The 23,909-nt window shown below is 39.9% G+C and overlaps 2 protein-coding genes and 1 long non-coding RNA gene across 5 annotated transcripts in view; 2 read left to right on the top strand and 1 right to left on the bottom strand.

Annotated features, from left to right (window-relative positions):
- Window positions 1-13,327, top strand: part of LOC103594395 (dixin) — a 70,092-nt gene extending 56,765 nt beyond the window's left edge. For all 3 annotated transcript variants that reach the window (XM_008577604.1, XM_008577603.1, XM_008577606.1), the window contains 3 exons: window positions 8,708-8,813; window positions 9,844-9,952; window positions 11,081-13,327. In XM_008577604.1, coding sequence (XP_008575826.1) covers window positions 8,708-8,813; window positions 9,844-9,952; window positions 11,081-11,161 — 296 coding nt within the window. In that variant the 3' untranslated portion in view covers window positions 11,162-13,327. The remainder of the gene's footprint in view (window positions 1-8,707; window positions 8,814-9,843; window positions 9,953-11,080) is intronic.
- LOC103594397 overlaps window positions 1-15,919 on the bottom strand; it is a 19,013-nt gene extending 3,094 nt beyond the window's left edge. The window contains exons 1-3 of the long non-coding RNA XR_550852.1: window positions 15,838-15,919; window positions 15,335-15,474; window positions 8,471-8,838 (exon numbers count right to left, since the gene is read on the bottom strand). This is a non-coding gene — a long non-coding RNA (uncharacterized LOC103594397). The remainder of the gene's footprint in view (window positions 1-8,470; window positions 8,839-15,334; window positions 15,475-15,837) is intronic.
- Window positions 15,920-16,081: 162 nt separating this feature from the next.
- Window positions 16,082-23,909, top strand: part of DLAT (dihydrolipoamide S-acetyltransferase) — a 41,573-nt gene continuing 33,745 nt past the window's right edge. Inside the window, exons 1-6 of the mRNA XM_008577601.1 lie at window positions 16,082-16,360; window positions 16,785-16,886; window positions 17,195-17,319; window positions 17,480-17,642; window positions 19,267-19,393; window positions 21,101-21,288. Of these exons, the coding sequence (XP_008575823.1) occupies window positions 16,082-16,360; window positions 16,785-16,886; window positions 17,195-17,319; window positions 17,480-17,642; window positions 19,267-19,393; window positions 21,101-21,288 (984 nt within the window). The remainder of the gene's footprint in view (window positions 16,361-16,784; window positions 16,887-17,194; window positions 17,320-17,479; window positions 17,643-19,266; window positions 19,394-21,100; window positions 21,289-23,909) is intronic.

Raw genomic sequence — 23,909 nt, 5'->3', positions numbered from 1 at the left:
GGTGCTGATATTGAATAATTTCTAACTTTCAAAAAATTTTAACCTGTCTTTTATGGCCCAGAATGTGGCCTATCTTGGTGAATGTTCCATGTGAGCTTGAGAAGAATTTGTATTCTGCTGTTTTTGGAGGAAGCAGTCTATAGGTGTCAATTATATCCCATTGGTTGATGATCCTGTTGAGTTTGGCTATGTCCTTTCTGATTTTCTGCCTGCTGAGTTTATCTACTTTTGAGAAAGGGGTGATATAGTTTCAAAGTATAATAGTGGAATTTCTCCTTGCAGTTCTATCATTTTTTTTTTTTTTAAAAGATGACGGGTAAGGGGATCTCAACCCTTGGCTTGGTGTTGTCAGCACCACGCTCAGCCAGTGAGCAAACCGGCCATCCCTATATAGGATCCGAACCCGTGGCCTTGGTGTTATCAGCACCGCACTCTACCGAGTGAGCCACGGGCCGGCCCTATTGTCACTGAATCTTAGTTTCCTTGTTTCCTTGTTTATCTCTGTTTATGAGACAGAGATAATCTTGAAGGATTTGAACACTAAGTGCAATATCATATGGAAATCATCTAGTATAGTGTGGGACATATGGGAGATGCAAGGCAAATGTTAGTAGTCTCAAAATACCTTCCTTTCATTTCCCTCTGGCTTTGCACTTTCTTTTTCCTTTTCATCATAACCAAATTTTCTGAAAGAGTAATCTACCCTCTGAGCCCATTTTTCTCTTGCTATTTATTCTTAAGGGAAAACAACAATGATTATTTCAGTCTTAAAATGTAATAAAGTAGATTAGTAGAATAGAATTCAGAGTTCAAATAAAAACCCATATACATACAGTCATTTGACCAGGGAACAGTCTCTTCAATGATGGTGCTAGGACAACAGGATATCCATGTGAAGTGGGACCTCTACCTCAAACCATATACAAAAATTAACTCAGAATGGATTGATGACCTAAATAGAAGAGCTGAGGGCTGGCTGGTTAGCTCAGTTGGTTAGAGTGTGGTGTTATAACATGAAGTTCAAGGGTTCATATCCCCATACCAGCCAGCTGCCTAAATAAACAAACAAACAAACAAACAAGAGCTGAAACTATAAAACTCTTAGAAGAAAATAGAGAAATATTTATGACTGTGTATTTGGCAATGGATTCCTTAATATGACATCAAAAACATGAGCAACAAAAGAACAGAAAAATTGAACTTCATTAAGATTAAAAACTTTTGTGCATAAAAGGACACTATCAAGAAAGTAAAAAGACAACCCACAGGACAAAAATTTGCAAATCATTTATCTGAAAAGTGTTGAGGATCCAGAATATATAAAGAACTCTTAAAACTCAACAACAAAAAGACAAACAATTTAATAAAAAATGGGCAAAGGACTTGAATAAACATTTTTCCAAAGAAGATAAGCAAATGGCCAATAAACTTGAAAAGATGCTCAAAACCTTTAGTCATTAAGGAAATGCAAATCAAGACCACAGTGAGATACCACTTCACACCTACTGGATGGTTCCAAAAAAATGGGAAATAACAAATGTTGGTGAGGATGTGGAGAAATTAGAACCCTTATACATTGCTACAGGAATGTAAAATGGTACAGCTGCTGTGGAAAACAGTTTGGCAATTCCTCAAAAAGTTAGATATAGAATTACCATATGGCCCAGCAATTCCACTTCTTGGTATATACCCAAAATAATTGAAAATGTGTTAAAAAAAAAAAAAACAAACTTCATACATATTCATAGCAGCAATATTCACAATAGCCAAAGGATAGAATTACCTAAATGTCCATCAACTGATGAATGGGTAAATAAATTCTGATATATGCATACAATGGAATATTATTGAGCTATAAAGAAGAACGAAGTACTGATACATGCTACAATGGGGATGAACCTTGAAAACATTATGCTAAGTGAAAGATACAAGACATAAAAGAGCATATATTGTATGAGTTCATTTATATGAAATGTCCATTATAGGCAAATTGATAATGACAGAGTAGATTAAATAGATGTCAGGGTCAGGAGGGAGGGAGGAATGGGAAAATGGGTACAGGTTTCCCTTTGGGATGATGACAGTGTTCTAGAACTAGATAGTGGTGATTGTTTGCACAACATTGTGAATGTTCTGAATTCCACTGAACTATACATTTTAAAATGGTTAAAATGGTACATTTTAAGTTATATGAGTCTTACCTCAATTATAAAAAAAGTGGGCTAAAAAAAGTAATATAGTTCTGGCTTCTGCCTAGGACATTGAAAGCTGGAAAGAGCCTTGCTTCTACCCTAACAGCAAGAAAACGTTGGATAATCTAAAAAAATCATAACTTTCTTGAGCCCATCAGAGAGATGAGATCATAGGGCAATCAACTAGTGAAATATAAAGAGGTGCCTTCAAAGAGAGAGAGGATGCAAACATTTGCCCAGTTGTGTCAGAATGTGGAAGGAAGATGAGGCCATCATACAAATAGATAAAAAGAATTCAGCTAAGATTTTTAATGGATTGCTAAAGGCTGAGCACACACTCTACAGGAAGCCTGAAAACCATACACACAAGAGGAGATTGCATCCACTTGCAGATACTTTTCCACGGACCTCCAGTGTGTGCTCATGAAAAAAACTGGTTGTGGGGACATAGTGTAAAGAAAACCTCCCTCACAGGTAAAGACTCAGAGAAGGAAAGCAGTTGCCACTGCAAGGAAAGCATCAAGCTCCATCTAGAGTATTCTTTATGTAACAAAAGCCTTAAGTCACTGGGGAAGGAGAGCAGATCTTCTTTCCCTCTCTCTTCCTACTCTGAGCAAAGGTGAAGACTCTAAATTACAGCTAGGAGGAAGGGAAAATAAAAAAGGAACTCTGTACCTTGACAGAGGTGTAGGAAACTATCTTGGGCTCAGATCATCAGAAATTTCCTACCACTGGGGGAAGGGCAAGATCACTGAGAAGACCCCACCTTCAAGAATGGGGCTGGATCAGGACAACAAAGAAGTCCTCCTCATCCCCCACCACCAGGTGAGCAAGCACTGTGTAATAAACAACAGCAGTCTGCTTCTGAGGGAGGAGTACAGGCATAGAGAGACTGACTCTGAGGCACAGGCACACAAGGAAAGTCTGTACCTGAGGGTGAGGCAGGAACAGTGAGGAAAAACCCTCCAGTAAACCAGCCATCCACCTAAGTATAACTCTAGAGGAATCTGAAAATGGTGGTACACTGAAGGAAACTTAACAAAAATCCCAATCCTAACTCATCTCCTAACTAGATTAACTCAACTATCTACACTAATGCCCTAGCAGAACAAGCAGTGTGCCCATTTCCAGACAAATATTTTTCCTCAGTCTCTATTATCTTAACACATGATGTCTGGCATTCAATAAGAAATTATAACAAGGTCAAGGATTCAGATCCCCATACTGGCCAGCCACCCACCCTCCCTTCCTGCCCCCCGTCCAAATTATAAGATACTTACAAAAGAAAAAACTCTATTATCTTAACACATGATGTCTGGCATTCAATAAGAAATTATAACAAGGTCAAGGATTGAGATCCCCATACTGGCCAGCCACCCACCCTCCCTTCCTGCCCCCCGTCCAAATTATAAGATACTTACAAAAGAAAAAAAAAATCCATAGTCAAGAGCCCAAGCAGTCAACAGGATCAAACTTAGATATGACAGGATGTTGAAACCATCAGACAAGGAATTTAAAATAACTGATTAATATGTTAAAGGCTGTAGTGAAAATGTTGATACTACACATGATGTACAGCAAAGATGGTTATAAGGAAGAGTCAAATGGAAATGCTAGAAGTAAAAATACTGAAAGAAAGAAGAAGAAAGAAAGAAAAAGGAAGGGAGGGAGGAAGGAAGGAGAAAGAAAGAGAAAGAGGAAGGAAGTGAGAGAGGAAGGGAGGGAGGAAGGAAGGAAAAGTTCTTTCAACAGGCTCTTCAGTAGACACAATACAGCTGAGGAAGGAGTCAGCAAACATGAAGATAGGATAATAGAAATTACCCAAACTTCAACACAAAGAGGAAAAGAATAGGGAACAGGAAAAAAACAAACAAAACCAGGACATCAGTAGCTGTGGGAGACAATATCAAACAGACTAAAATATGTGCAATTGGAATCCTTGAAGGAAAAGAGTAAGAACAGGAGAGAAGAAATATTTAAAGAGACAATGGCCAAACATTTTCCAAAAATAGCAGACTACACATGCAAGAAGCTCAGAGAACCTCAAGAGAGATGAATGACAATAGCAACCACAAAATATTCCAGTTTGTGAAAATCACAGGCAAAAAGAAAATCTTGAAGGCAACCAGAGGGAAAAAAATGTTACCTACAGAGGAACAAGATAAGAATCACAGCAGAATTCTCATCAAAAACTATGGAAGCCATAAAACAGTGGGGGACATTTTTAAAGTACTGAAAGGAAAAAAGAAAAGCCCATAAACTTAGAATTTTATAGCTAAGTCTTAGTCTGTTGTGTGTTGCTATAACAGAATACCTGAGACTGGGTGACTTGTAAAGAAAAAAGGTTTTATTTAGCTCATGATTCTGGTGACTGGAAAGTCCAAGATTGGATAGCTGCATTTGGTGAGGGCCTCAGGCTGCTTCCACTCATGTTGTAAAATGGAAGGGGAGTGGGTGTGTGCAAAGAGATCATATGCCAAGAGAGAGAAGCCAAGGAAGCCAGACTCTTTAATAACCTGCTCTCATAGGAAGTAATCCATTCCTGGGAGAGTGAAAATTTACTCACTCCTGCATTAATCTATTCATGAGGGATCTGCCCTGATAAGCCAAACACCTCCCACTAGGCCCCACCTCCCAACACTGCCACATTGGGAATCAAATTTCAACATGAGTTTTTGCAGAGACAAACCACATCTCAACCATAGCAAGAACATATCTTTTTTCAGATAAAAACTGAGAGAATTTATTACAAGCAGACTGGTGCATGTAATGTTAAAAGAATTTTTTCAGGCAGAAGGAATATGATAAAGAAACTGTGATCTAACAGAAGGAAATGGTTAAAGTAAAGGTAAATATAAAATATTTCTTCTTATTTTTAATTGTCCAAAAGATAATAGACTGTTTAAAGCAAAAATAGTATTGATGTATTGTGGGTTTATGCCATATGTAAAAGCAAAATGTATGACAATAATAGTACAAAGATTGGGAGGGAGGAATTGGGACTGTACCGTTGTAAGTTTCTTACACTACAGTTGAATTGGTATATTATTATTTGAAAGTAGACTGTGACTAATTAAAGATGTATATTGTAAATGTAAGAACAATCACTAAAATAAAATTTTTTCAAATTAAGTAATAAGTCAATAATAGAGATAAAAAGGAATCAGGCTGGCTGGTTAGCTCACTTAGTTAGGGCATGGTGTTGATAACACCAGCGTCAAGGATTCAGACACCTGTACTGGCCAGCCACCAAAAAAAAATAAAATAAAATAAAGAAAAGAAAAAACATACTCAATCCAATACCATAAATAAATAAATAAAAGAATGTAAAATATCTCACTGTTAAAAATATTGATTACATGTTGAAATAATGTGTCCATACTGAAAATCTAAAACACACTTCAAAGACAATACCAAAAAAAAAAAAGGGTAAAAAGAATGTAAAATACTCAATCCAAAGTTAAGGAAAAACAGACAATAAAAGAAAAAGGAACAAAAAACATATGGAACAAATAGAAAACAACTAAGAAAATGGTAGTTTTTTTAACAATCAGTTTTTTATTTTATTATATAGCACTTTAATACTTATAAAATTATTTTCAGTATCATATTAACTAGGAGGCAGCCTAGTTTTTTTTTTTTTTTTTTTTTTTTTTTTTTTTTTTTTTTTTTTCCTTTTTGTCTTTTTTCGTGACCGGCAACAGATCGCAACCCTCAGTGTCGCGCCCGTACCGGACCGGGACCGGCACCGGGATCGCAACCCTCGGTGTTGCGCCCGTACCTCGCTCAGCCAGTGAGCGGGAACCGGTCTGTATGTGGGATCCGAACCCTCGGACGGGAGCGCCGCTGCGCTTCCCAAGCGGCGCACTATCTAGTGCGCCACCGGGCCGGCCCAAGATAGTCTATATATATATATATTTTTTTTTTTTTTTCCTTTTTGTCTTTTTTCGTGACCGGCAACAGATCGCAACCCTCAGTGTCGCGCCCGTACCGGACCGGGACCGGCACCGGGATCGCAACCCTCGGTGTTGCGCCCGTACCTCGCTCAGCCAGTGAGCGGGAACCGGTCTGTATGTGGGATCCGAACCCTCGGACGGGAGCGCCGCTGCGCTTCCCAAGCGGCGCACTATCTAGTGCGCCACCGGGCCGGCCCAAGATAGTCTATATATATATATATTTTTTTTTTTTTTTCCTTTTTGTCTTTTTTCGTGACCGGCAACAGATCGCAACCCTCAGTGTCGCGCCCGTACCGGACCGGGACCGGCACCGGGATCGCAACCCTCGGTGTTGCGCCCGTACCTCGCTCAGCCAGTGAGCGGGAACCGGTCTGTATGTGGGATCCGAACCCTCGGACGGGAGCGCCGCTGCGCTTCCCAAGCGGCGCACTATCTAGTGCGCCACCGGGCCGGCCCAAGATAGTCTATATATATATATATTTTTTTTTTTTTTTCCTTTTTGTCTTTTTTCGTGACCGGCAACAGATCGCAACCCTCAGTGTCGCGCCCGTACCGGACCGGGACCGGCACCGGGATCGCAACCCTCGGTGTTGCGCCCGTACCTCGCTCAGCCAGTGAGCGGGAACCGGTCTGTATGTGGGATCCGAACCCTCGGACGGGAGCGCCGCTGCGCTTCCCAAGCGGCGCACTATCTAGTGCGCCACCGGGCCGGCCCAAGATAGTCTATATATATATATATTTTTTTTTTTTTTTCCTTTTTGTCTTTTTTCGTGACCGGCAACAGATCGCAACCCTCAGTGTCGCGCCCGTACCGGACCGGGACCGGCACCGGGATCGCAACCCTCGGTGTTGCGCCCGTACCTCGCTCAGCCAGTGAGCGGCCGGTCTGTATGTGGGATCCAAACCCTTGGCAGGAGCGTCGCCGCACTCGCAAGTGGCACACTGTAGCAGTGCGCCACTGGGCCGGCCCAAGATAGTCTATATTTTGGCCATAAAATAAAACAAATTGGAAAGAATTGAAATCACACAGAGTGTTTTCTGACCATTTTGTAATTAAACTAGAGATCAATAACAGAAAAATATCTTCAAAATCCCCAAATATTGGAAATTGAGCAACATATTTCTAAATATCCTACAGGTCAAAAAGGAGTTCATAAAGGTAATTGCAAATGATTTTGTATTAAATACAATATGAAAACACATAATTTATAAAAGTTTAGGGAAGCAGCAAAAGCAGGGCTTAGAAGGAAATTCATAGCATTAAATACATATATGACAAAAGAGGAAAGATCTCCAATCAGTAATCTCATTATCTAAGTTTCCACCTTAAGAAGCATGAAAAAGAGGAGCAAACTAAATACAAAGCAAGCAAAAGGAAGGAATAAATATAAGAATGGAAATCAATGACATCGAAAACAGAAAATTGGGAAAAAATCAAACCAAAAATTGTTTCTTTGAAAAGTTTAACAAGATTTATAAACCTGTAGCAGAATGACCAAGAAAAAAAGAGAACGCATAGGTTACCAATATTAAAAACAAAAGGGAGACATCACCGTATATTTTGAAGACATTAAGAGCATAACAAGGAACTGTTTGTTACAAACAACTTTATGCATGTAAATTTGACAACTTTGATGAAATGGACACATTCCTTGAAAGATAAAAACTTTGAAAACTTACTCAAGAAGAAATAGATATGCTGAACAGTTTTATAGTTATTAAAGAATTGAATTTGTAATTTGAAATCCTTTAAGAAAACTCCAGGACCAGATGGGTGCACTTAAGGAAGAAATAATGCCAATTCTACACACACTCTTCCAGAAAATAGAAGAGGATGGAGCACTTCCTAACATATTTTATTTTACCTTGATACCAAGTTTCTGATTGGTCTTTTCTCCTATTCTCTTTAAGTCATAATTATAAGTACTCATTAATTACATTTTTCCAAAAGTACTTTTTTAAAGGATAGAGACAAGATGTGGATCAAGAAACCTGAGTTAAAGACCATGGGACCAACACAAATAAATCCTAGGTAGCTAAGAGTTAAGGTAGGTCTTGTACCTTTTAGACTGGAAGCATAGGCCCCTTGGGATCTGAGATTCTAACATTACTTTTCTCTTGTTCTTGTTCTTATTTTCTTTTCATGAACAACATTGAGTATTCTATAGTACCGACCTCCAAAATCTAAATGTTGGCAAGGTCTGCATCTCCTGCTGTGTGTCTGCTCTGCCTCAGCTGAAATACTGCTGGGCTTCTCTGTCCTCTTTTGGTCTTTAGCAACAATGCCTATCAAATCAGTCACTATTCCCCTGTTAGAAATACCTGGGATGAGTCCTTGTGACAGTGACAGTGTCCATGTCTGGAGCACCTCTTGTCCTCGTGGTCCTAGTGGTGACTTCCTGTGGATAATACCCTCTGAACATGGTGTTAGGCAAGGGGGTGAGAGCTGTTCTGTGACCTCTGGCAGCTTCATTCTCCTGGGACATTTTTAAGAACTGGAAATGAGGGGTGGTTTCAAGCAAATTGAACATTCTAACCACAAAGTCTCTCTGATTGCAGAGTTGCCTCACTCACAGAGCTCTCCAGCTGTCAGCAGCGCCTGCACTAAAGTGCTCTATTTCACTGATCGGTCACTTACGCCCTTCATGGTTAACATACCAAAGAGGTGAGATTCTGGGATCATTATTTCTCTGTAAAAAAGGAAAGGAAGGCAGAACCATTAGTCACTGCTCATATGAACGCTTAAAGGTGTTTGAGAAGCAGTACGGTAGAGTGAGAAGAGCTCAGGAGATACAGATCCTTGTTCTGTCTTTGCCACTAACCAGTGCCATTACAAGAGACAGGTCATGATGTACTGCTAGGTACAGGTACAATAATAGTACTTCCAATCCTGATAACTATGCAAACATACTCTAAGTTTGGAAAAATCATTTTTTAAGTGTTCCAAATAGCTCCTGCTGATAGCCATGGATTGCAGCCTGGCACTCCAAGACTAGTACTCATTGATCTTTATTACTTTTCAATGACTGCAACTAATCCCTATTGAGAATTTATGTTAAAAGACTGCCAAAAACTCAATATCCATCCTCCTAAGGGGAATGGTTTTAAAATAAAGATATTTAAACTCTTAAATATGAGAGGTTATTAAATAGTTTAAACAAATAGATATTTATTAAATAAATAAAGATATTTAAACTCTTAAATATAAGAGAGAGGTTATAGGATTTTCCTTTCCTAGAGAGTCTGCTTATTTGGTCTGGGTTAGGAGCCAGCTTCCTAAAGACAGAAGGATAAAGATGGTGACACTTGATTTATTTCTACCAGCCTAGAGAACTGGAATATTGTAGCACAGAAGAAAATCAAGAGAACTTAGACATATTTATGGTTGTTCAACAAATTTGATTTCAGACACCTTGTCTTATTTCCAGAGAAGTGATTTGGCCGCTGCTGAAGCAATAAATCTATTCTAAATTCTCAGATCACACCATATGTAATGTCATTTTCATTTCCTAGTGGTGACAGTTGCCAGACCTCTGCTGTTTTAGAGTAATCAGAGTTATCAGGAGCAGTGACCTAACAAAGCCCTGCTATTTCTGCCTGTTGACTTTGGCAGGGACCTGGGTTTAAAGCTAACATCTTATCTTTCCAATCTATTGATTAACAGTCTGTTTTAGTGCTCTCTCCTTTTGTTGCAGTTTGGGGGAGGTGACACTAAAGGATTTTAAAGAAGCTATTGATCGGGAAGGGAATCACCGGTATCATTTCAAAGCACTGGATCCTGAGTTTGGCACTGTCAAAGAGGAGGTACAGAATTCATGAGGACTCTGACTGGTATTGTCGGTTATTCCTGAACCCCAAAGCCCCCCATTCAAGAGCTAGTACCCAGAAGTCTGAGTTCCCTAACCAGGTCAGAGGAGTTTACCAGAGCCTCAGACCATGGTCTGCTTACTCTAGACTAAAATGGTAATAGAACAGCTCAAGATGTTGATAGCTTCTTTAGCTCTAGGACTTAATCAATGACCAGGAACTTGTATAGAATTTTTTTTAACAGGAAAAAGTTTTATTTTGTTAGGTAAAATAAAGAACCTTGAGACAATGAAGTAAAAGGCCTTTTCTGTTTGTAGCCAAATCTTAGGAAACTTCTTGCTTCCTACGTAGAGCGAAATAAACAGGCATGTATATATGGAACTGTGTATTATATGGTGGTTGCTTCTCATAATGAAAACAAGGAACTTCTGGATAGTCATTATACTTATTCCTAACTTCTTGAGTACTTCTTTAGCTTAAGCTTCTCTTTTATAAATCTACTTACCAAATATTCTTTTTTTGGGAGGTGGCAGTGAAGAGAGTTTCTGGGTTATGATATATTACAAGTGCCTTCATTGTGGTTGCAGAATGAAAAAAGTTGAAAAAGCTAATGTTTGATTTTGTAAAGATTTCCTCACTGAAATGTTTTAATAACTGTTTTATTTAGTGGCTTAGGAAACGAATTGAATTAATGAATGAAAAGAGCTGAATCGGAGAAATACATTAAGATTGACCTTCTTTCCAACCCTTTCTTTATAATGCCTGGTACCAAAAACTTCCCCTTTCTTGTTTTTTTTAATGCTTACACACCTGCTTTCTCCTAAGCCCATAGTACTCTGTGATTAGTCATTTATTAATTCTTATAAATCAGTATGAGCAAAGCAGCATTAGGGATGTTTTTGCCATTTCATAGATGTGGAACTAAGAAAAAAATATATAAAATACCAGTTGCAACTTTAGGGACAAAACCAAAGGGACACAGACTCTACCTCAAGTGTTTCTTCTACACTTTCTTATCCTTTATGTTTGAGGTCTTATTTTTATAATCAGCAGCACTTTACTGACATTCCCTACCTTACTCTCTATTTTTTATTGTGTTTTTTTTTTGTTTGTTTGTTTCTCTAGGTTTTCCATGATGATGATGCCATCCCTGGATGGGAAGGGAAAATTGTAGCCTGGGTGGAAGAAGACCATGGAGAGAATTAATGCTGATTATTAGATTGTGGGCATGTGGAATCTGGTCACTCCCTGGCTGCTTCACTCAGGAAAGGGTACTAAAACCAGTATACACCAAGAAGTTTCTAGTTCATGCTGCCACAACAGAAGCTTCTTCAAGTGTGATGGCCACAGGCTAGTCCTGTTTCTGTGCCTGGCATATCTGGTACTTAAAATCTGTGTCCAAATGTAGACCATGGGTTCATCTGAAGTTCCTTGTCCGTGGGAATGCAGCGTTTTCTTCAACTCTGAGGACAACAAACCGAAGGCCTTAACCAATGGGGATGGATGATCCCGTTCCTGTAGAGGCATGCTGCTATTATCTGGAACTGGGGAATTGGATGCATCATTCCTGTGTGTTACAGTATTGTTTTAATTGGCCTCAATAGTTGCAGCAATCAGAGTCCCAGTATTCATACTCACAAACAAGGCAAAGGTACCAGCTTTTCTGCTTCTTTGCAGCTATTGTAAACCAAGAATAACTCATGAGGTGGTACCAAAGATGAAAGCCCACTCTTCAGTAATTTGAACTACACATGGATGGTGCTGAACTGTTGATTGGATGGAAAAAGGGTTGCCCATATTGTGCTATACTGTGCTAAAACCATAATTAAGACGGACCTTGGGCTGCCTCTTCTGGTCTTAACTGGTTCTGTAGCTTGTCCTTTAGCTCACGAAGGGCATATTTTATGTACTGCTAGTTTTCTCTGGGGACTCTTTAACTTTAGAGCCATTTATTTTCCTTCAAATTGATGAACTTTGTGTGTGAAAGGAGTAAAGAGTGAAATGCTCCTTAAAAATCCAGGCGGGTATGGAAAGGTGCTGCTACCCATATCTTCTTGACTTTGTCTCATGACTTTCTTTAACTCATGGCATCTCCTTTGCAATTAAAAGGAGAGGGACCATTAATTTCAGTATTTCTTTGTGACTTATGAGAACTGAGCATGAATTACTGGTTTGTCCCTTCTCATGTCGAGGCCAGAGTAATTTACTATTATATATTTACTCTAGACTGATCCTTTAGGGTACAACAGACACCATGGGGCATGGAGCATGAGTTGTGAATGGCAGGGCTGATTCTGGGTGAAAAAACCTAGAATCATTTCTCATGTACAACATTGTCAAGTGTAGAAGCTAGGAGTTCAACCTTCAGAAATTAACAACCTGGGTTTCTCATTCATCCACCAAGCACCATCAACCAATCAGCCATTTTATATATATATATATATATATGTATGTATGTATGTGTATATATATTCCTAAAAGCAGTCTACCTGTGACCACCGATGTACACTGCCAAACAAAAGAGAAGGACAGATCAGTTCTGGGTTCTTGACCTGTCTGTTGCCAGTTCATCTCCCCTTTTCAGTGATTTCAACAAGACTACTCTTTGGAGCTCTGAGATGACATCTTGTTGTTTTATACAGATGTGTCTTTTAAAAATAGTTCATGTTTGGAGAATTCCTTTGTACTCATTTGCTTTTTGTCTGAGAACCATGTCTATTTTTATAACTGGAGTGTGAGTTTTGTATATTCTCACATTCTATATACTGTGTCCATTTTCTAGAGAGCCCAGTAGCTTTTATAGTCTCTTCTTACCACCCCTTGTGGTTTCAGAACAAGCTTTATTTTATTACAAGTATACTAATGACAACTAATTCCTGTTCCAATTCTACCTGCTATTTTAGTTACGGAGGTAGTTGTATGTAACCCAGTTGATTGTTCCTTTAGCAGATAGAAGGAGTTTACTTACCAGATGTCTTTCATGTAAGTTTACTGGGTCTCGTACTGAAGAATGATTTTTCATCAGAAGTGACTGGGAAAGTTTGGGAAAATCAGCCAAAAGCAAGAATAATTCATAATGAAAGCAAACAGAAGAAAATAGTATATTCTCAGTTTTTTCCCCAAGAAGTCTGGAGAAAAAGTCCTAATGTCACCAAGTTCTCTGTTGCATGAATTTTAATGCCTTGCTATAAGACAGCATGAGGGTTATCAGGCCAAAATTCATTATTGTATTTCCAGTACAATTTATCTTGAATATTTGTCTCTTAAATCAGTTATTTCTTGTCAGTTTTCTTTCAGCAAACAGTCTTACTGTTATCTGGAATTTAACTTTTCAGAGAAAATTAAACCAGAGAAAATTTTCTATGTCTTCTACCTTGTCTTTTACCTCTCTGTCTCTTTTGGAAAAGGAGCTGCATGGCCTCAGTGCCTCCATAGAAAGCTGAAGTTGAATTTAGGGGAAAGCATGAGATAATTTTTTTCCCCTTTAGCTCATTAATCTCATGTACCACAGGTAATGATGAAGTTCATTACCTGTGGTACATGAGATTGTCATGACGGTGTTGGTTTTAGGGTGTGGGGGTCGGTGGCACTATGTGGCGCGTTTGTGTGCGACAGGCACGGAATGCAGCCCCAAGGGCAGGACTGAGGGCTCAGTGGACGGCCTTGCGGGAGGGACCGGGAGCGCCGTGCATGACCCCGCGGTCTGGGCAGGCTGCGGCTCGTTGCAGCAGTGCGACCACAGGGTATGGCGGGGTCCGGACGCTGTGCGGCTGGAGCCCCCGCGCTGGGGCCACGCCGCGGAACCGCTTACTGCTGCAGCTTTTGGGATCGCCCAGCCACCGCTGTTACAGTCTCCCCCCGCACCAGAAGGTGAGCCTCCGACTCGTCCTTCTCGGGAGCCCGTTGTCCTTCAGGGCAGACTTAGTGGCTTCGGGATCCTCCCTCAGAGGAGTCCCCTACTGCCGTCGCCCGTTGTCCAATGCCCAGCTTTATTGTACCTCCTGAGCTTCCCTCTCGTGATCTAGTCCATTGAAAGAAGAGCTCCACGCCTGGGGCTGTATGCGAAACGTCTGCTGAGGTTCATGCTTTTTCAGACCTACAGGACTGTGGAGGAGGAAGCCTGTCAGTGGAATCATGAACTTCTGGTGGGCAGGGACTGCCTTTGGATTCCTAGTGCCCAGTGTGTAATGGGTCTCAAGAAAATATCGCCATTCTACAAGCCTCTCTACTTCAAACCTTTGACTCTTGAGTCTCCCTTCTTAATGTCTTACTCAATCTGTTTAGGGGAGGAAGGCTTGTTCTCTCCAGACTAATTTGACAAAGTTAAGAATTCCTAACCTACCTCTGGGGTAAATTTGCCACCCCTAGACTCAGTTGTGCTTTCCTATAATTTAGCTACACCTAAGTCAAAAGTATATTCAAAATGCAAAGTCACTATTCTTTGAAAAATGCAAAACAAGGTTTAAGGAAGCCTACTTCAGTTAACAGCAGAACAAACGTTAATTGAGATCCAGTTGTTAAATTCAAATGCAGTGAAAATAGCAAGATATTGTAACCAACTCAAAATAGTTAAAAACTTTTAAGGGCTGGCCAGTTAGTTCAGTAGGATAAAGCGCTGTATTATAACACCAAAGTCAAGATTCGGATCCCTGTACCACCCAGCCCGCCAAAAAATAAAAATAAAAACCTTTTAATAAAGTTACAGTATAAGCCCTTTCACTAATCACCATTATTTTTCCATTGCTTCTTCTAATTGTTATAAGTCAAGTTTTACATAACTGCAACAATACAATTGCCCTACTCATTTCAAATATGCTTTTTCACTTAATCTGGAAATTTTATATTTCTCAATTATATTGCCTACGTATTGTGTTAGGCAGTGTGCCTGCTTAAACATTTTCAATTTAAGAGGTATGAACTAGCATCTCTTGGCTGTTTATTTTCCAAATTAATTATTATCAAGGTTGAATATGTTTTCAAACGTTGGCTTAATTTTTTTTCTTCCAATTTCTTGTGTTCTTAGTGTTCTCTGACTGGGACTAGATGATATAAATCAGCACATGCTTCCTCCTAATCTAATGTCACCTTCAGCTCAGAAATGATGACATTTTCCAATTATAAGATGATAACCCTAAAATAGAAGTGTACCTAACAAATTGTGTAGAGGACTTTTGTTCATCAATTCAAATGACTTTCATTCATCCCCCACTATTTACCGGGTACTAAACTCTGCGGATACAACGAACAATACTGACAAGATTCCTGCCCTCACAGGCTTAGTTTAGCTTCCGTACGAAATATTTCAAACACAACAAAGCTTTAGGCTATTTAAAGGGATTCCATGGTAAATGAGGGGCAACATAAAGCTGTTCTGCAAACCTGTATCTTCAGAGAGGGATTATGCTCAATCCGCTACAGTACATTTGAATGCGGGAATGTATCTTCCTCTCGGCCGCCCATCGCATCATTTTGCTGGAAAACCTGTTCACTCCAGCTTCCCGTCCACTTCAGCTCCAAATCTGAAATTGAATCTTTGTGACCCACGTAGCCTGCGCGCGGCCGGTTCCTTTCTCCACCGCAGAGCTCCAAGACCCCGCCCCTTGGCTTAAGGCTCCCTGTGTCCAGCCAGTCCCTGGGCTCACTTCCCAGATTTTTCTCAGAACTTGGCCACTCCCCTCACCCCAGCCTCTCAGCCCACTCTGCCACTACTCGCCCGGCTCTCTCCGCCTTCTTAGGTCCCTCCCTTTCGGCCGTGCCTTTCACGTCTCTTTGGTCCTGTCCTACCCTTTGGGATGACTATCCTAGGACCTCACCATCTTCCACTCCTCTTCATCTTTTATTTCTCCCAAACTTGCACCTGCTTTATCTTCGCTGGAACGCACCTGCACCCGTGGCTCCAAAATAGCCGCCCCTACCAGCTCAGGGTCCCGCTTGCCCCGAGTCTCCGGAGAGGAAAAGCGTAGGCGCCGCACATTTCTGGCCTGGGGAGGGGGTGGAGGGAATCTTCGGTTCCCGTTTTACGACAACGTGCGGCTGCACGCCGTGGCTGACGGCAACGCCGCGCTTCTCTTGGAGAGGTCACACCGGAGACGGTGTTGGTTTTAGGGTGTGGGGGTCGGTGGCACTATGTGGCGCGTTTGTGTGCGACAGGCACGGAATGCAGCCCCAAGGGCAGGACTGAGGGCTCAGTGGACGGCCTTGCGGGAGGGACCGGGAGCGCCGTGCATGACCCCGCGGTCTGGGCAGGCTGCGGCTCGTTGCAGCAGTGCGACCACAGGGTATGGCGGGGTCCGGACGCTGTGCGGCTGGAGCCCCCGCGCTGGGGCCACGCCGCGGAACCGCTTACTGCTGCAGCTTTTGGGATCGCCCAGCCACCGCTGTTACAGTCTCCCCCCGCACCAGAAGGTGAGCCTCCGACTCGTCCTTCTCGGGAGCCCGTTGTCCTTCAGGGCAGACTTAGTGGCTTCGGGATCCTCCCTCAGAGGAGTCCCCTACTGCCGTCGCCCGTTGTCCAATGCCCAGCTTTATTGTACCTCCTGAGCTTCCCTCTCGTGATCTAGTCCATTGAAAGAAGAGCTCCACGCCTGGGGCTGTATGCGAAACGTCTGCTGAGGTTCATGCTTTTTCAGACCTACAGGACTGTGGAGGAGGAAGCCTGTCAGTGGAATCATGAACTTCTGGTGGGCAGGGACTGCCTTTGGATTCCTAGTGCCCAGTGTGTAATGGGTCTCAAGAAATTATGCATGAGATCGAATTGAATGAAAACTTAAACCAGACTGGAATTAGGTAGCCCTTCTTAAATTTAGTGTTTTTCCTTTTTCTCCAACAGGTTCCATTGCCTTCTCTTTCCCCCACAATGCAGGCAGGAACCATAGCTCGTTGGGAAAAAAAAGAAGGGGAAAGAATCAGTGAGGGTGACCTAATTGCAGAGGTAAGTTGCTTTAACATATGGAGATGAGTTCGAAGGGACTGGCTTTGCATTAGCTTTCTGGATGTGTAGTTTATCCCCTTTGCTTAAGAAACATTTATCACAACTTGATATTGAAGAAAATTGGTTAGATAAGTTGTCAGCAGCTGGACAAACTGATTTTTAGCCAAGATGTTTTAAAATAATTTCTTCTTTCATATCTATGGTAGTGGCTTTAGCTTTACATGACTTGAACTGTACTATTCTAGGCACAAGCTAATAAACTACATACTGGCAGAACAAACCTAAGCTACTGCTTTTTGTATTAAAAGGTTGAAACTGATAAAGCCACCGTTGGATTTGAGAGTCTGGAGGAGTGTTATATGGCAAAAATACTTGTTGCTGAAGGTACTAGAGATGTTCCAGTTGGAGCAATCATCTGTATCACAGTTGAAAAGTGAGCAATACTCTTGTAATTTGAAGAACTTACGTGTTTAGTGTCATATTTTAACCCAGAATTGAGAAATTAGGAGTTAAAGACTTTTGAAGACTCCTTCCATGGGAGCTGAATCTGTTCTATAACCCCCTTATATTTATGCATTCTTTCTTTTCCTTAGGCCTGAGGATATTGAGGCCTTTAAAAACTATACATTGGATTCCTCAGCAGCACCACAAGCAGCTCCAACTCCAACTCCAGCCCCAGCCCCAGCCCCAGCCCCAGCTTCGCCTCTTACATCTTCAGCTCAGGCTCCTGGTAGCTCGTATCCCCCTCATATGCAGGTGAGGCTCATCCTTTGAGTGTTTGCTCTAGGTGATCTATTACTTGTTCATTATTTTTCATAAATGGCTATCACATCCTGGAAACTGGCATTAAATGTGGTTAGCTCTTGTCATTTGGGAGTATACAGAGATTTAAAGTTGAAAATTGACAACTTCTATTCCTAGTTATTTCCAGGTATGTGAACTTGGACATCCTTTTTTCTTTTTTTGGTGGCTGACCAGTGTGTGGACAGTTTCTTTAAGCTTTCTCAGCCTCGGTGTAGTACACAAGATAATGCTTGGCATTTCTCGTTCGAGAACATTATGTAATAGATTTTGAGGATGATTTTTACTTATATCTACTCCCTGTACAGATAGAGTTTATAGTAGGCCTCAAGTGCTGTTGAATGAAAGTCTCCAATTGGTGTTTTCCTTTGAGATGTGATAGTCTATTTTCTAAGAGTTGGTGAAGTAGTCCAATAGAATTAATAAATGAGAAAACTGACAATAAAGAATAACTGTAGAATAGACATATGTGGGGCCGGCCCGGTGGCGCACTGCTACAGTGCGCCGCTTGGGAGCGTGGCAGCGCTCCCGCCGAGGGTTCGGATCCCACATACAGACCGGTTCCCGCTCACTGGCTGAGCGAGGTGCAGACGCAACACCAAGAGTTGCGATCCCGTTGCCGGTCCCGGTCCGGTGAGGGCGCGACACTGAGGGTTGCGATCCGTTGCCGGACACGAAAAAAGACAAAAAAAAAAAGAAAAAAAAAGAATAGACATATGTGATAGCGTTGCATCAAAGCTGAAGGCAGTGAATGTATTCACTGTTGATTCTACTAAGTTAGTTTTTAAGAAACTAAATTGGAAAAAAAAGAAAAAGAAAAACTAAATCAGTTTAGTAGATATTAAGGTTATATTATGTAGATTTCTGTGTTTTATTAATTTTTATTGTTTTGGTGGCTGGCGGGTGTGGGGATCTGAAACCTTTACCTTGGTGTTATAATACTGTGCTTAACCAACTGAGCTAACTGGCCAGCCCTAGATTTCTGTGTTTTAGATGTTGGAAGTAGATTTTAAAAAGTCATCCTTTTTCTAAAGGATTAAGAATAGAGCTTTTCCTTAACTTTGTAGAAATTTTTATATAGAAATCATTTTCTTTGTAAATGTTACACCTTATCATCTGTTAGGAACAGTCACTTATGATGAAGTTTTACCTGGTGTTCAGATCACATATTTTATCCTGTTCAACAACTTCTATCTCTTTACATTTATTTATCTACTTTATCTCCATTTTATGTCTGTGACTTTGTGTGTAGGTATTAAGGTTGTGCCTTAATTTTTCTTTAAGATACAGTACAAAGATTATTGGCTCCCCTAATTCTTAAAAAGCAGATGAAGATGGCAAATTCTGATCAAGAAAAGCATTTAAAAATTTTTTCGAAGGCTTGTTTTACTTATTTTTCCCCTTCCAGAAACATCTTCGATTAAAATTATTTTTCTCTCAGCATAATGCTATTGCTAATTAGATACAAAAGACTAAGAAGACAGCAAATGAAATCCGTAATAACTGAATAATCTTGCCTGAGTGCTATTGTGTCCAAGGCTTTATAGTACTAAGCAATAATATGTATTTGTTTCTACAGGTAGTTCTTCCTGCCCTCTCTCCCACCATGACCATGGGCACAGTTCAGAGATGGGAAAAAAAAGTGGGTGAGAAGCTAAGTGAAGGAGATTTATTGGCAGAGATAGAAACTGACAAAGCCACTATAGGTGAGATTTCTTCAACTCTTAATGGTTGAGGCACTGAGTTTTCCAATGAGGAAGAGGATTACCATCCTTTCTTATAATGAGTGAGTGATAATATGAAAACTTTATAATTCTTAGGATTCATTTCCTAGGACAGAATATTTTATAACAAAAATGTGCATGGTCAGATTTGTCAGTTCCATAGTGTACTCATTGAATCAAAGATATTTTAACTTAGAGCTATTCTTAGGCCAGAGTTTGCTTCTTAGTCTTATTACCATATTACAGAGAAGCTATATTAGAAACTGCCATTGTCTAAAGGCAAAGGAAAGAAAGAGGAAACAGGAGAAAACAGGCAGGAAAATACCAAAGAATTTAAGAGGACTATGAGGGAAAACTGAAACCAGAACTTAGATTGTTTCCATAGTTTTAAATGACTGATAGAATGTATACATATCGCATTTCTATGTGTTACCCACTTTTTGATTTGTTTTTATGCTTAGAAACAAAGCCTACATAGATCATCATGTATTTATAATAATATTTATAAGATATTTGTAGGTATTAATGAATTTCTTTTCTCTGCTCCATAAACACCACTGAAGGGAGGCCTACCCATTTCCCCAAAGATGTAGTGGGAGATTCTTGGCATCCTCTGCAGTGGTTGTTTTCAGATAATGTTCTTCAAATTCCATCGTTTCTTGATGGCACCTTGCGGCAGAAGGGGAATTAAACAGCAGGACCCTACAATGCTCTGCTTGCCTCTGCCACATCCACCAGAATAATTTCTTTTTATTCTTTTGCATGTTTTGCTTCCCCATAAGATTTTGTTAGAAGAAAGGATGCTGCTTCTTAAAAAGAAAAAAAAAAAAAAGAAAGAAACAAAAACCTTGGAAACAATAGATCTTCCTCATTTAACTGGAATACCAGTGTCACTCTACAAACTAGTATTCTAGAAACTCTAGTTACTAGGGAAATTTGAGTATCCTTTATCTGAAATGCTTGAGACCAGACGTGTTTCAGATTTTGAATTTTTTTTTGAATTTTGCAATATTTGCATTTATATATACTTGCCGGTTAAGCATCCCTAATTCTAAATGTTCTAACGAGCATTTCCTTTGAGCACCATATCTGTGCTCAAAAAGTTTCAGATTTTGGAGCATTTCAGATTTCAGGTTTTCAGATCTGTATTACCTTGGTCAGAGTCTTTAAAAAGGCCCAGAAATCTGCAAAGGGGCTGGCTGCCCTTGGTGATGTTATTTTATTTTATTATTTTTTTGGTGGCTAGCTAGGGAGATGTTTTTAATAACAACTTTTAGAACTAACAGTTATCTGTAATCTGTTAGTTTTATTTAACAGATATTTATTTGGTATTTACTTTGTAACAGGTACTATTTCTAAGTACTGGAAAAATATTAATTTATTTAAATTTATACTATTCCTGTGAAGTAGATATTATTATCTCCATTTTATAGATAAAGAAACAGAGAGAGAGAGGTAAAATAGCTTGCAAAAAGATTATATAGCTAGTTTGAATGAAAAAGCCTTTTACTTAAAACTGTGCTGTGAGTTTGGAGGGACAGTGGAGTCTCTTAAGCCCCAGGTAAAATAGCTTGCAAAAAGATTATATAGCTAGTTTGAATGAAAAAGCCTTTTACTTAAAATTGTGCTGTGAGTTTGGAGGGACAGTGGAGTCTCTTAAGCCCTGTAATGTTTTTTCTTTCTATTAAGGTTTTGAAGTACAGGAAGAAGGTTATTTGGCAAAAATCCTGATCCCTGAAGGCACGAGAGATGTCCCTCTAGGAACCCCACTCTGTATTATTGTAGAAAAAGCAGCAGATATATCAGCATTTGCTGACTATAGGCCAACTGAAGTAGCTGATTTAAAACCACAAGCACCACCACCTGCCCCACACCCGGTATGTATTCTTCTAGAATTGAGGGAGCACTTACCTTGTTCATCTCTAAATTGAGGGGATTTGATTAGATGATATCCTAGGTTCCTTCCAGCTCCAAGATTCTATGAGTAAGGAAAGAGATACTATAGCTCGTTAACATTCGTGGAGATCTTTAGGGGGTGTCTTGCTACACCATTGACCTAATGGTCTATGGTGTTTGATCCTTGTAGCTTTTTCTCCCCCTTGCTGTCTTGAGTCCTGCCAAGAACAAAGCTGAGGTGATGTGTTTTCTTTCAGCTTTGGGTGTAGATATCATGCTTGCAAAAGGTAAGGCTTCATTCCCCATTTTCTATCGAATTTACTATATAATCTCCATCACTTTCAACCCTTGGTATTTATATATTATAGTAGCTCAAGCATATTTTGTAATACGTTGGAACCTTGACATAACACTTATAATAAAGCTTCTGCAGGTGCTAGAATCATGTGAGTTTAGACTAGGTACCCATTTCTATCAGAAAAACTTAATTTCTGACTGTTGTACATTCATTGGGAGCTGGCAGGTAGCAGTGTTGATTTATTTCTTAAGATATGAGGGGACTTCGTATCTTAAAAAGTTCGTGGAAAAATGGAATTAAAAGATAAAATAAAAAATATAAACTTTATTTCTCAATATAAGCTTCATCAAGTTCAAGACAGTTGTGTAAATGATGATACCATCCATTTAGTCCATCATTAAAGAACTGAGCGTCCTAGGAATTTAACCATGTCAATGCAGCCTTCTCTTTTCTTTTCTTTTCTTTTTTTAACATTATGAAGAAAAATGGGTGCCCTTTAAAGATTTTTTAGGAAACAGAATTGCCTGTGTTTGTTAAAGGAATGAGCAGGAGCATTGTCAAGATGGAGAAGGACTCTGTGATTAAGCTTTCCCTGATGTTTTTCTGCTAAAGCTTTGGCTAACTTTCTCAAAACACTCTGATAATAAGCAGATGTTATTGTTCTTTGCCCTCCAGAAAGTCAACAAGCAAAATGCCTTGAACATCCCCAAAAACTGTTGCCATGACCTTTGCTCTTGACCAGTTGGCCTTTGCTTTGACTGGACCACTTCTACCTCTTGGTAGCCATTGCTTTGATTGTGCTTTGTCTTCAGGATCATACTGGTAAAGCCATGTTCCATCTCCTGTTAAAATTCTTCGAAGAAATGCTTCAGTATACCGATTCCATTTGTTTAAAATTTCCATAGAAAGTTCTGCTCTTGTCTGCAGCTGATCTGGGCGCAATACTTTTGGCAACCATTGAGTGGAAAGTTTGCTCAACTTTAGTTTTTCAGTCAGAATTGCGTAAGCTGACCCAACTGAGATGTCTGTAGTGTTGGCTATTGTTCCTGCTGTTAGCCATCATTCCTTTTCAGTTAGTGCAGGAACAAGATTAATTATTTCCTGGCAAATTGATGTGGATGGTTTGTTGCTGCAGGCTTCATCTTCAGCATTGTCTTGTCCCTTCTTAAGATGAGTTATTCATTGGTAAACTGCTGATTTCTTTGAGGAATTGTCCCCATAAACTTTTTGTAAAGCATCAGTGATTTCACCAGTCTACCCAAGCTTTGCCATAAATTTGATGTTCGTTCTTGCTTCCATTTTATCAGAATTCATGTTGCTCCGATAGGGGCTCTTTTCAAAGTGATGTCTTATCCTTCTTAGTGCCTCAAACTATATCCTGTTCAGACATGTTACAAGTTAATTCAAGTTTATTTTGGTGTAAAANAAAAATATAAACTTTATTTCTCAATATAAGCTTCATCAAGTTCAAGACAGTTGTGTAAATGATGATACCATCCATTTAGTCCATCATTAAAGAACTGAGCGTCCTAGGAATTTAACCATGTCAATGCAGCCTTCTCTTTTCTTTTCTTTTCTTTTTTTAACATTATGAAGAAAAATGGGTGCCCTTTAAAGATTTTTTAGGAAACAGAATTGCCTGTGTTTGTTAAAGGAATGAGCAGGAGCATTGTCAAGATGGAGAAGGACTCTGTGATTAAGCTTTCCCTGATGTTTTTCTGCTAAAGCTTTGGCTAACTTTCTCAAAACACTCTGATAATAAGCAGATGTTATTGTTCTTTGCCCTCCAGAAAGTCAACAAGCAAAATGCCTTGAACATCCCCAAAAACTGTTGCCATGACCTTTGCTCTTGACCAGTTGGCCTTTGCTTTGACTGGACCACTTCTACCTCTTGGTAGCCATTGCTTTGATTGTGCTTTGTCTTCAGGATCATACTGGTAAAGCCATGTTCCATCTCCTGTTAAAATTCTTCGAAGAAATGCTTCAGTATACCGATTCCATTTGTTTAAAATTTCCATAGAAAGTTCTGCTCTTGTCTGCAGCTGATCTGGGCGCAATACTTTTGGCAACCATTTCATACTGGTAAAGCCATGTTCCATCTCCTGTTAAAATTCTTCGAAGAAATGCTTCAGTATATCGATTTCATTTGTTTAAAATTTCCATAGAAAGTTCTGCTCTTGTCTGCAGCTGATCTGGGCGCAATACTTTTGGCAACCATTGAGTGGAAAGTTTGCTCAACTTTAGTTTTTCAGTCAGAATTGCGTAAGCTGACCCAACTGAGATGTCTGTAGTGTTGGCTATTGT

This window comes from Galeopterus variegatus, unplaced genomic scaffold (genome assembly GCF_000696425.1).
Source record: "Galeopterus variegatus unplaced genomic scaffold, G_variegatus-3.0.2 Scaffold1551, whole genome shotgun sequence".
NCBI classification, from domain to species: Eukaryota; Metazoa; Chordata; class Mammalia; order Dermoptera; family Cynocephalidae; genus Galeopterus; species Galeopterus variegatus.
The sequence above is the reverse complement of the archived record's forward strand: the minus strand, read 5'-3'. Positions and strand labels throughout refer to the sequence as shown.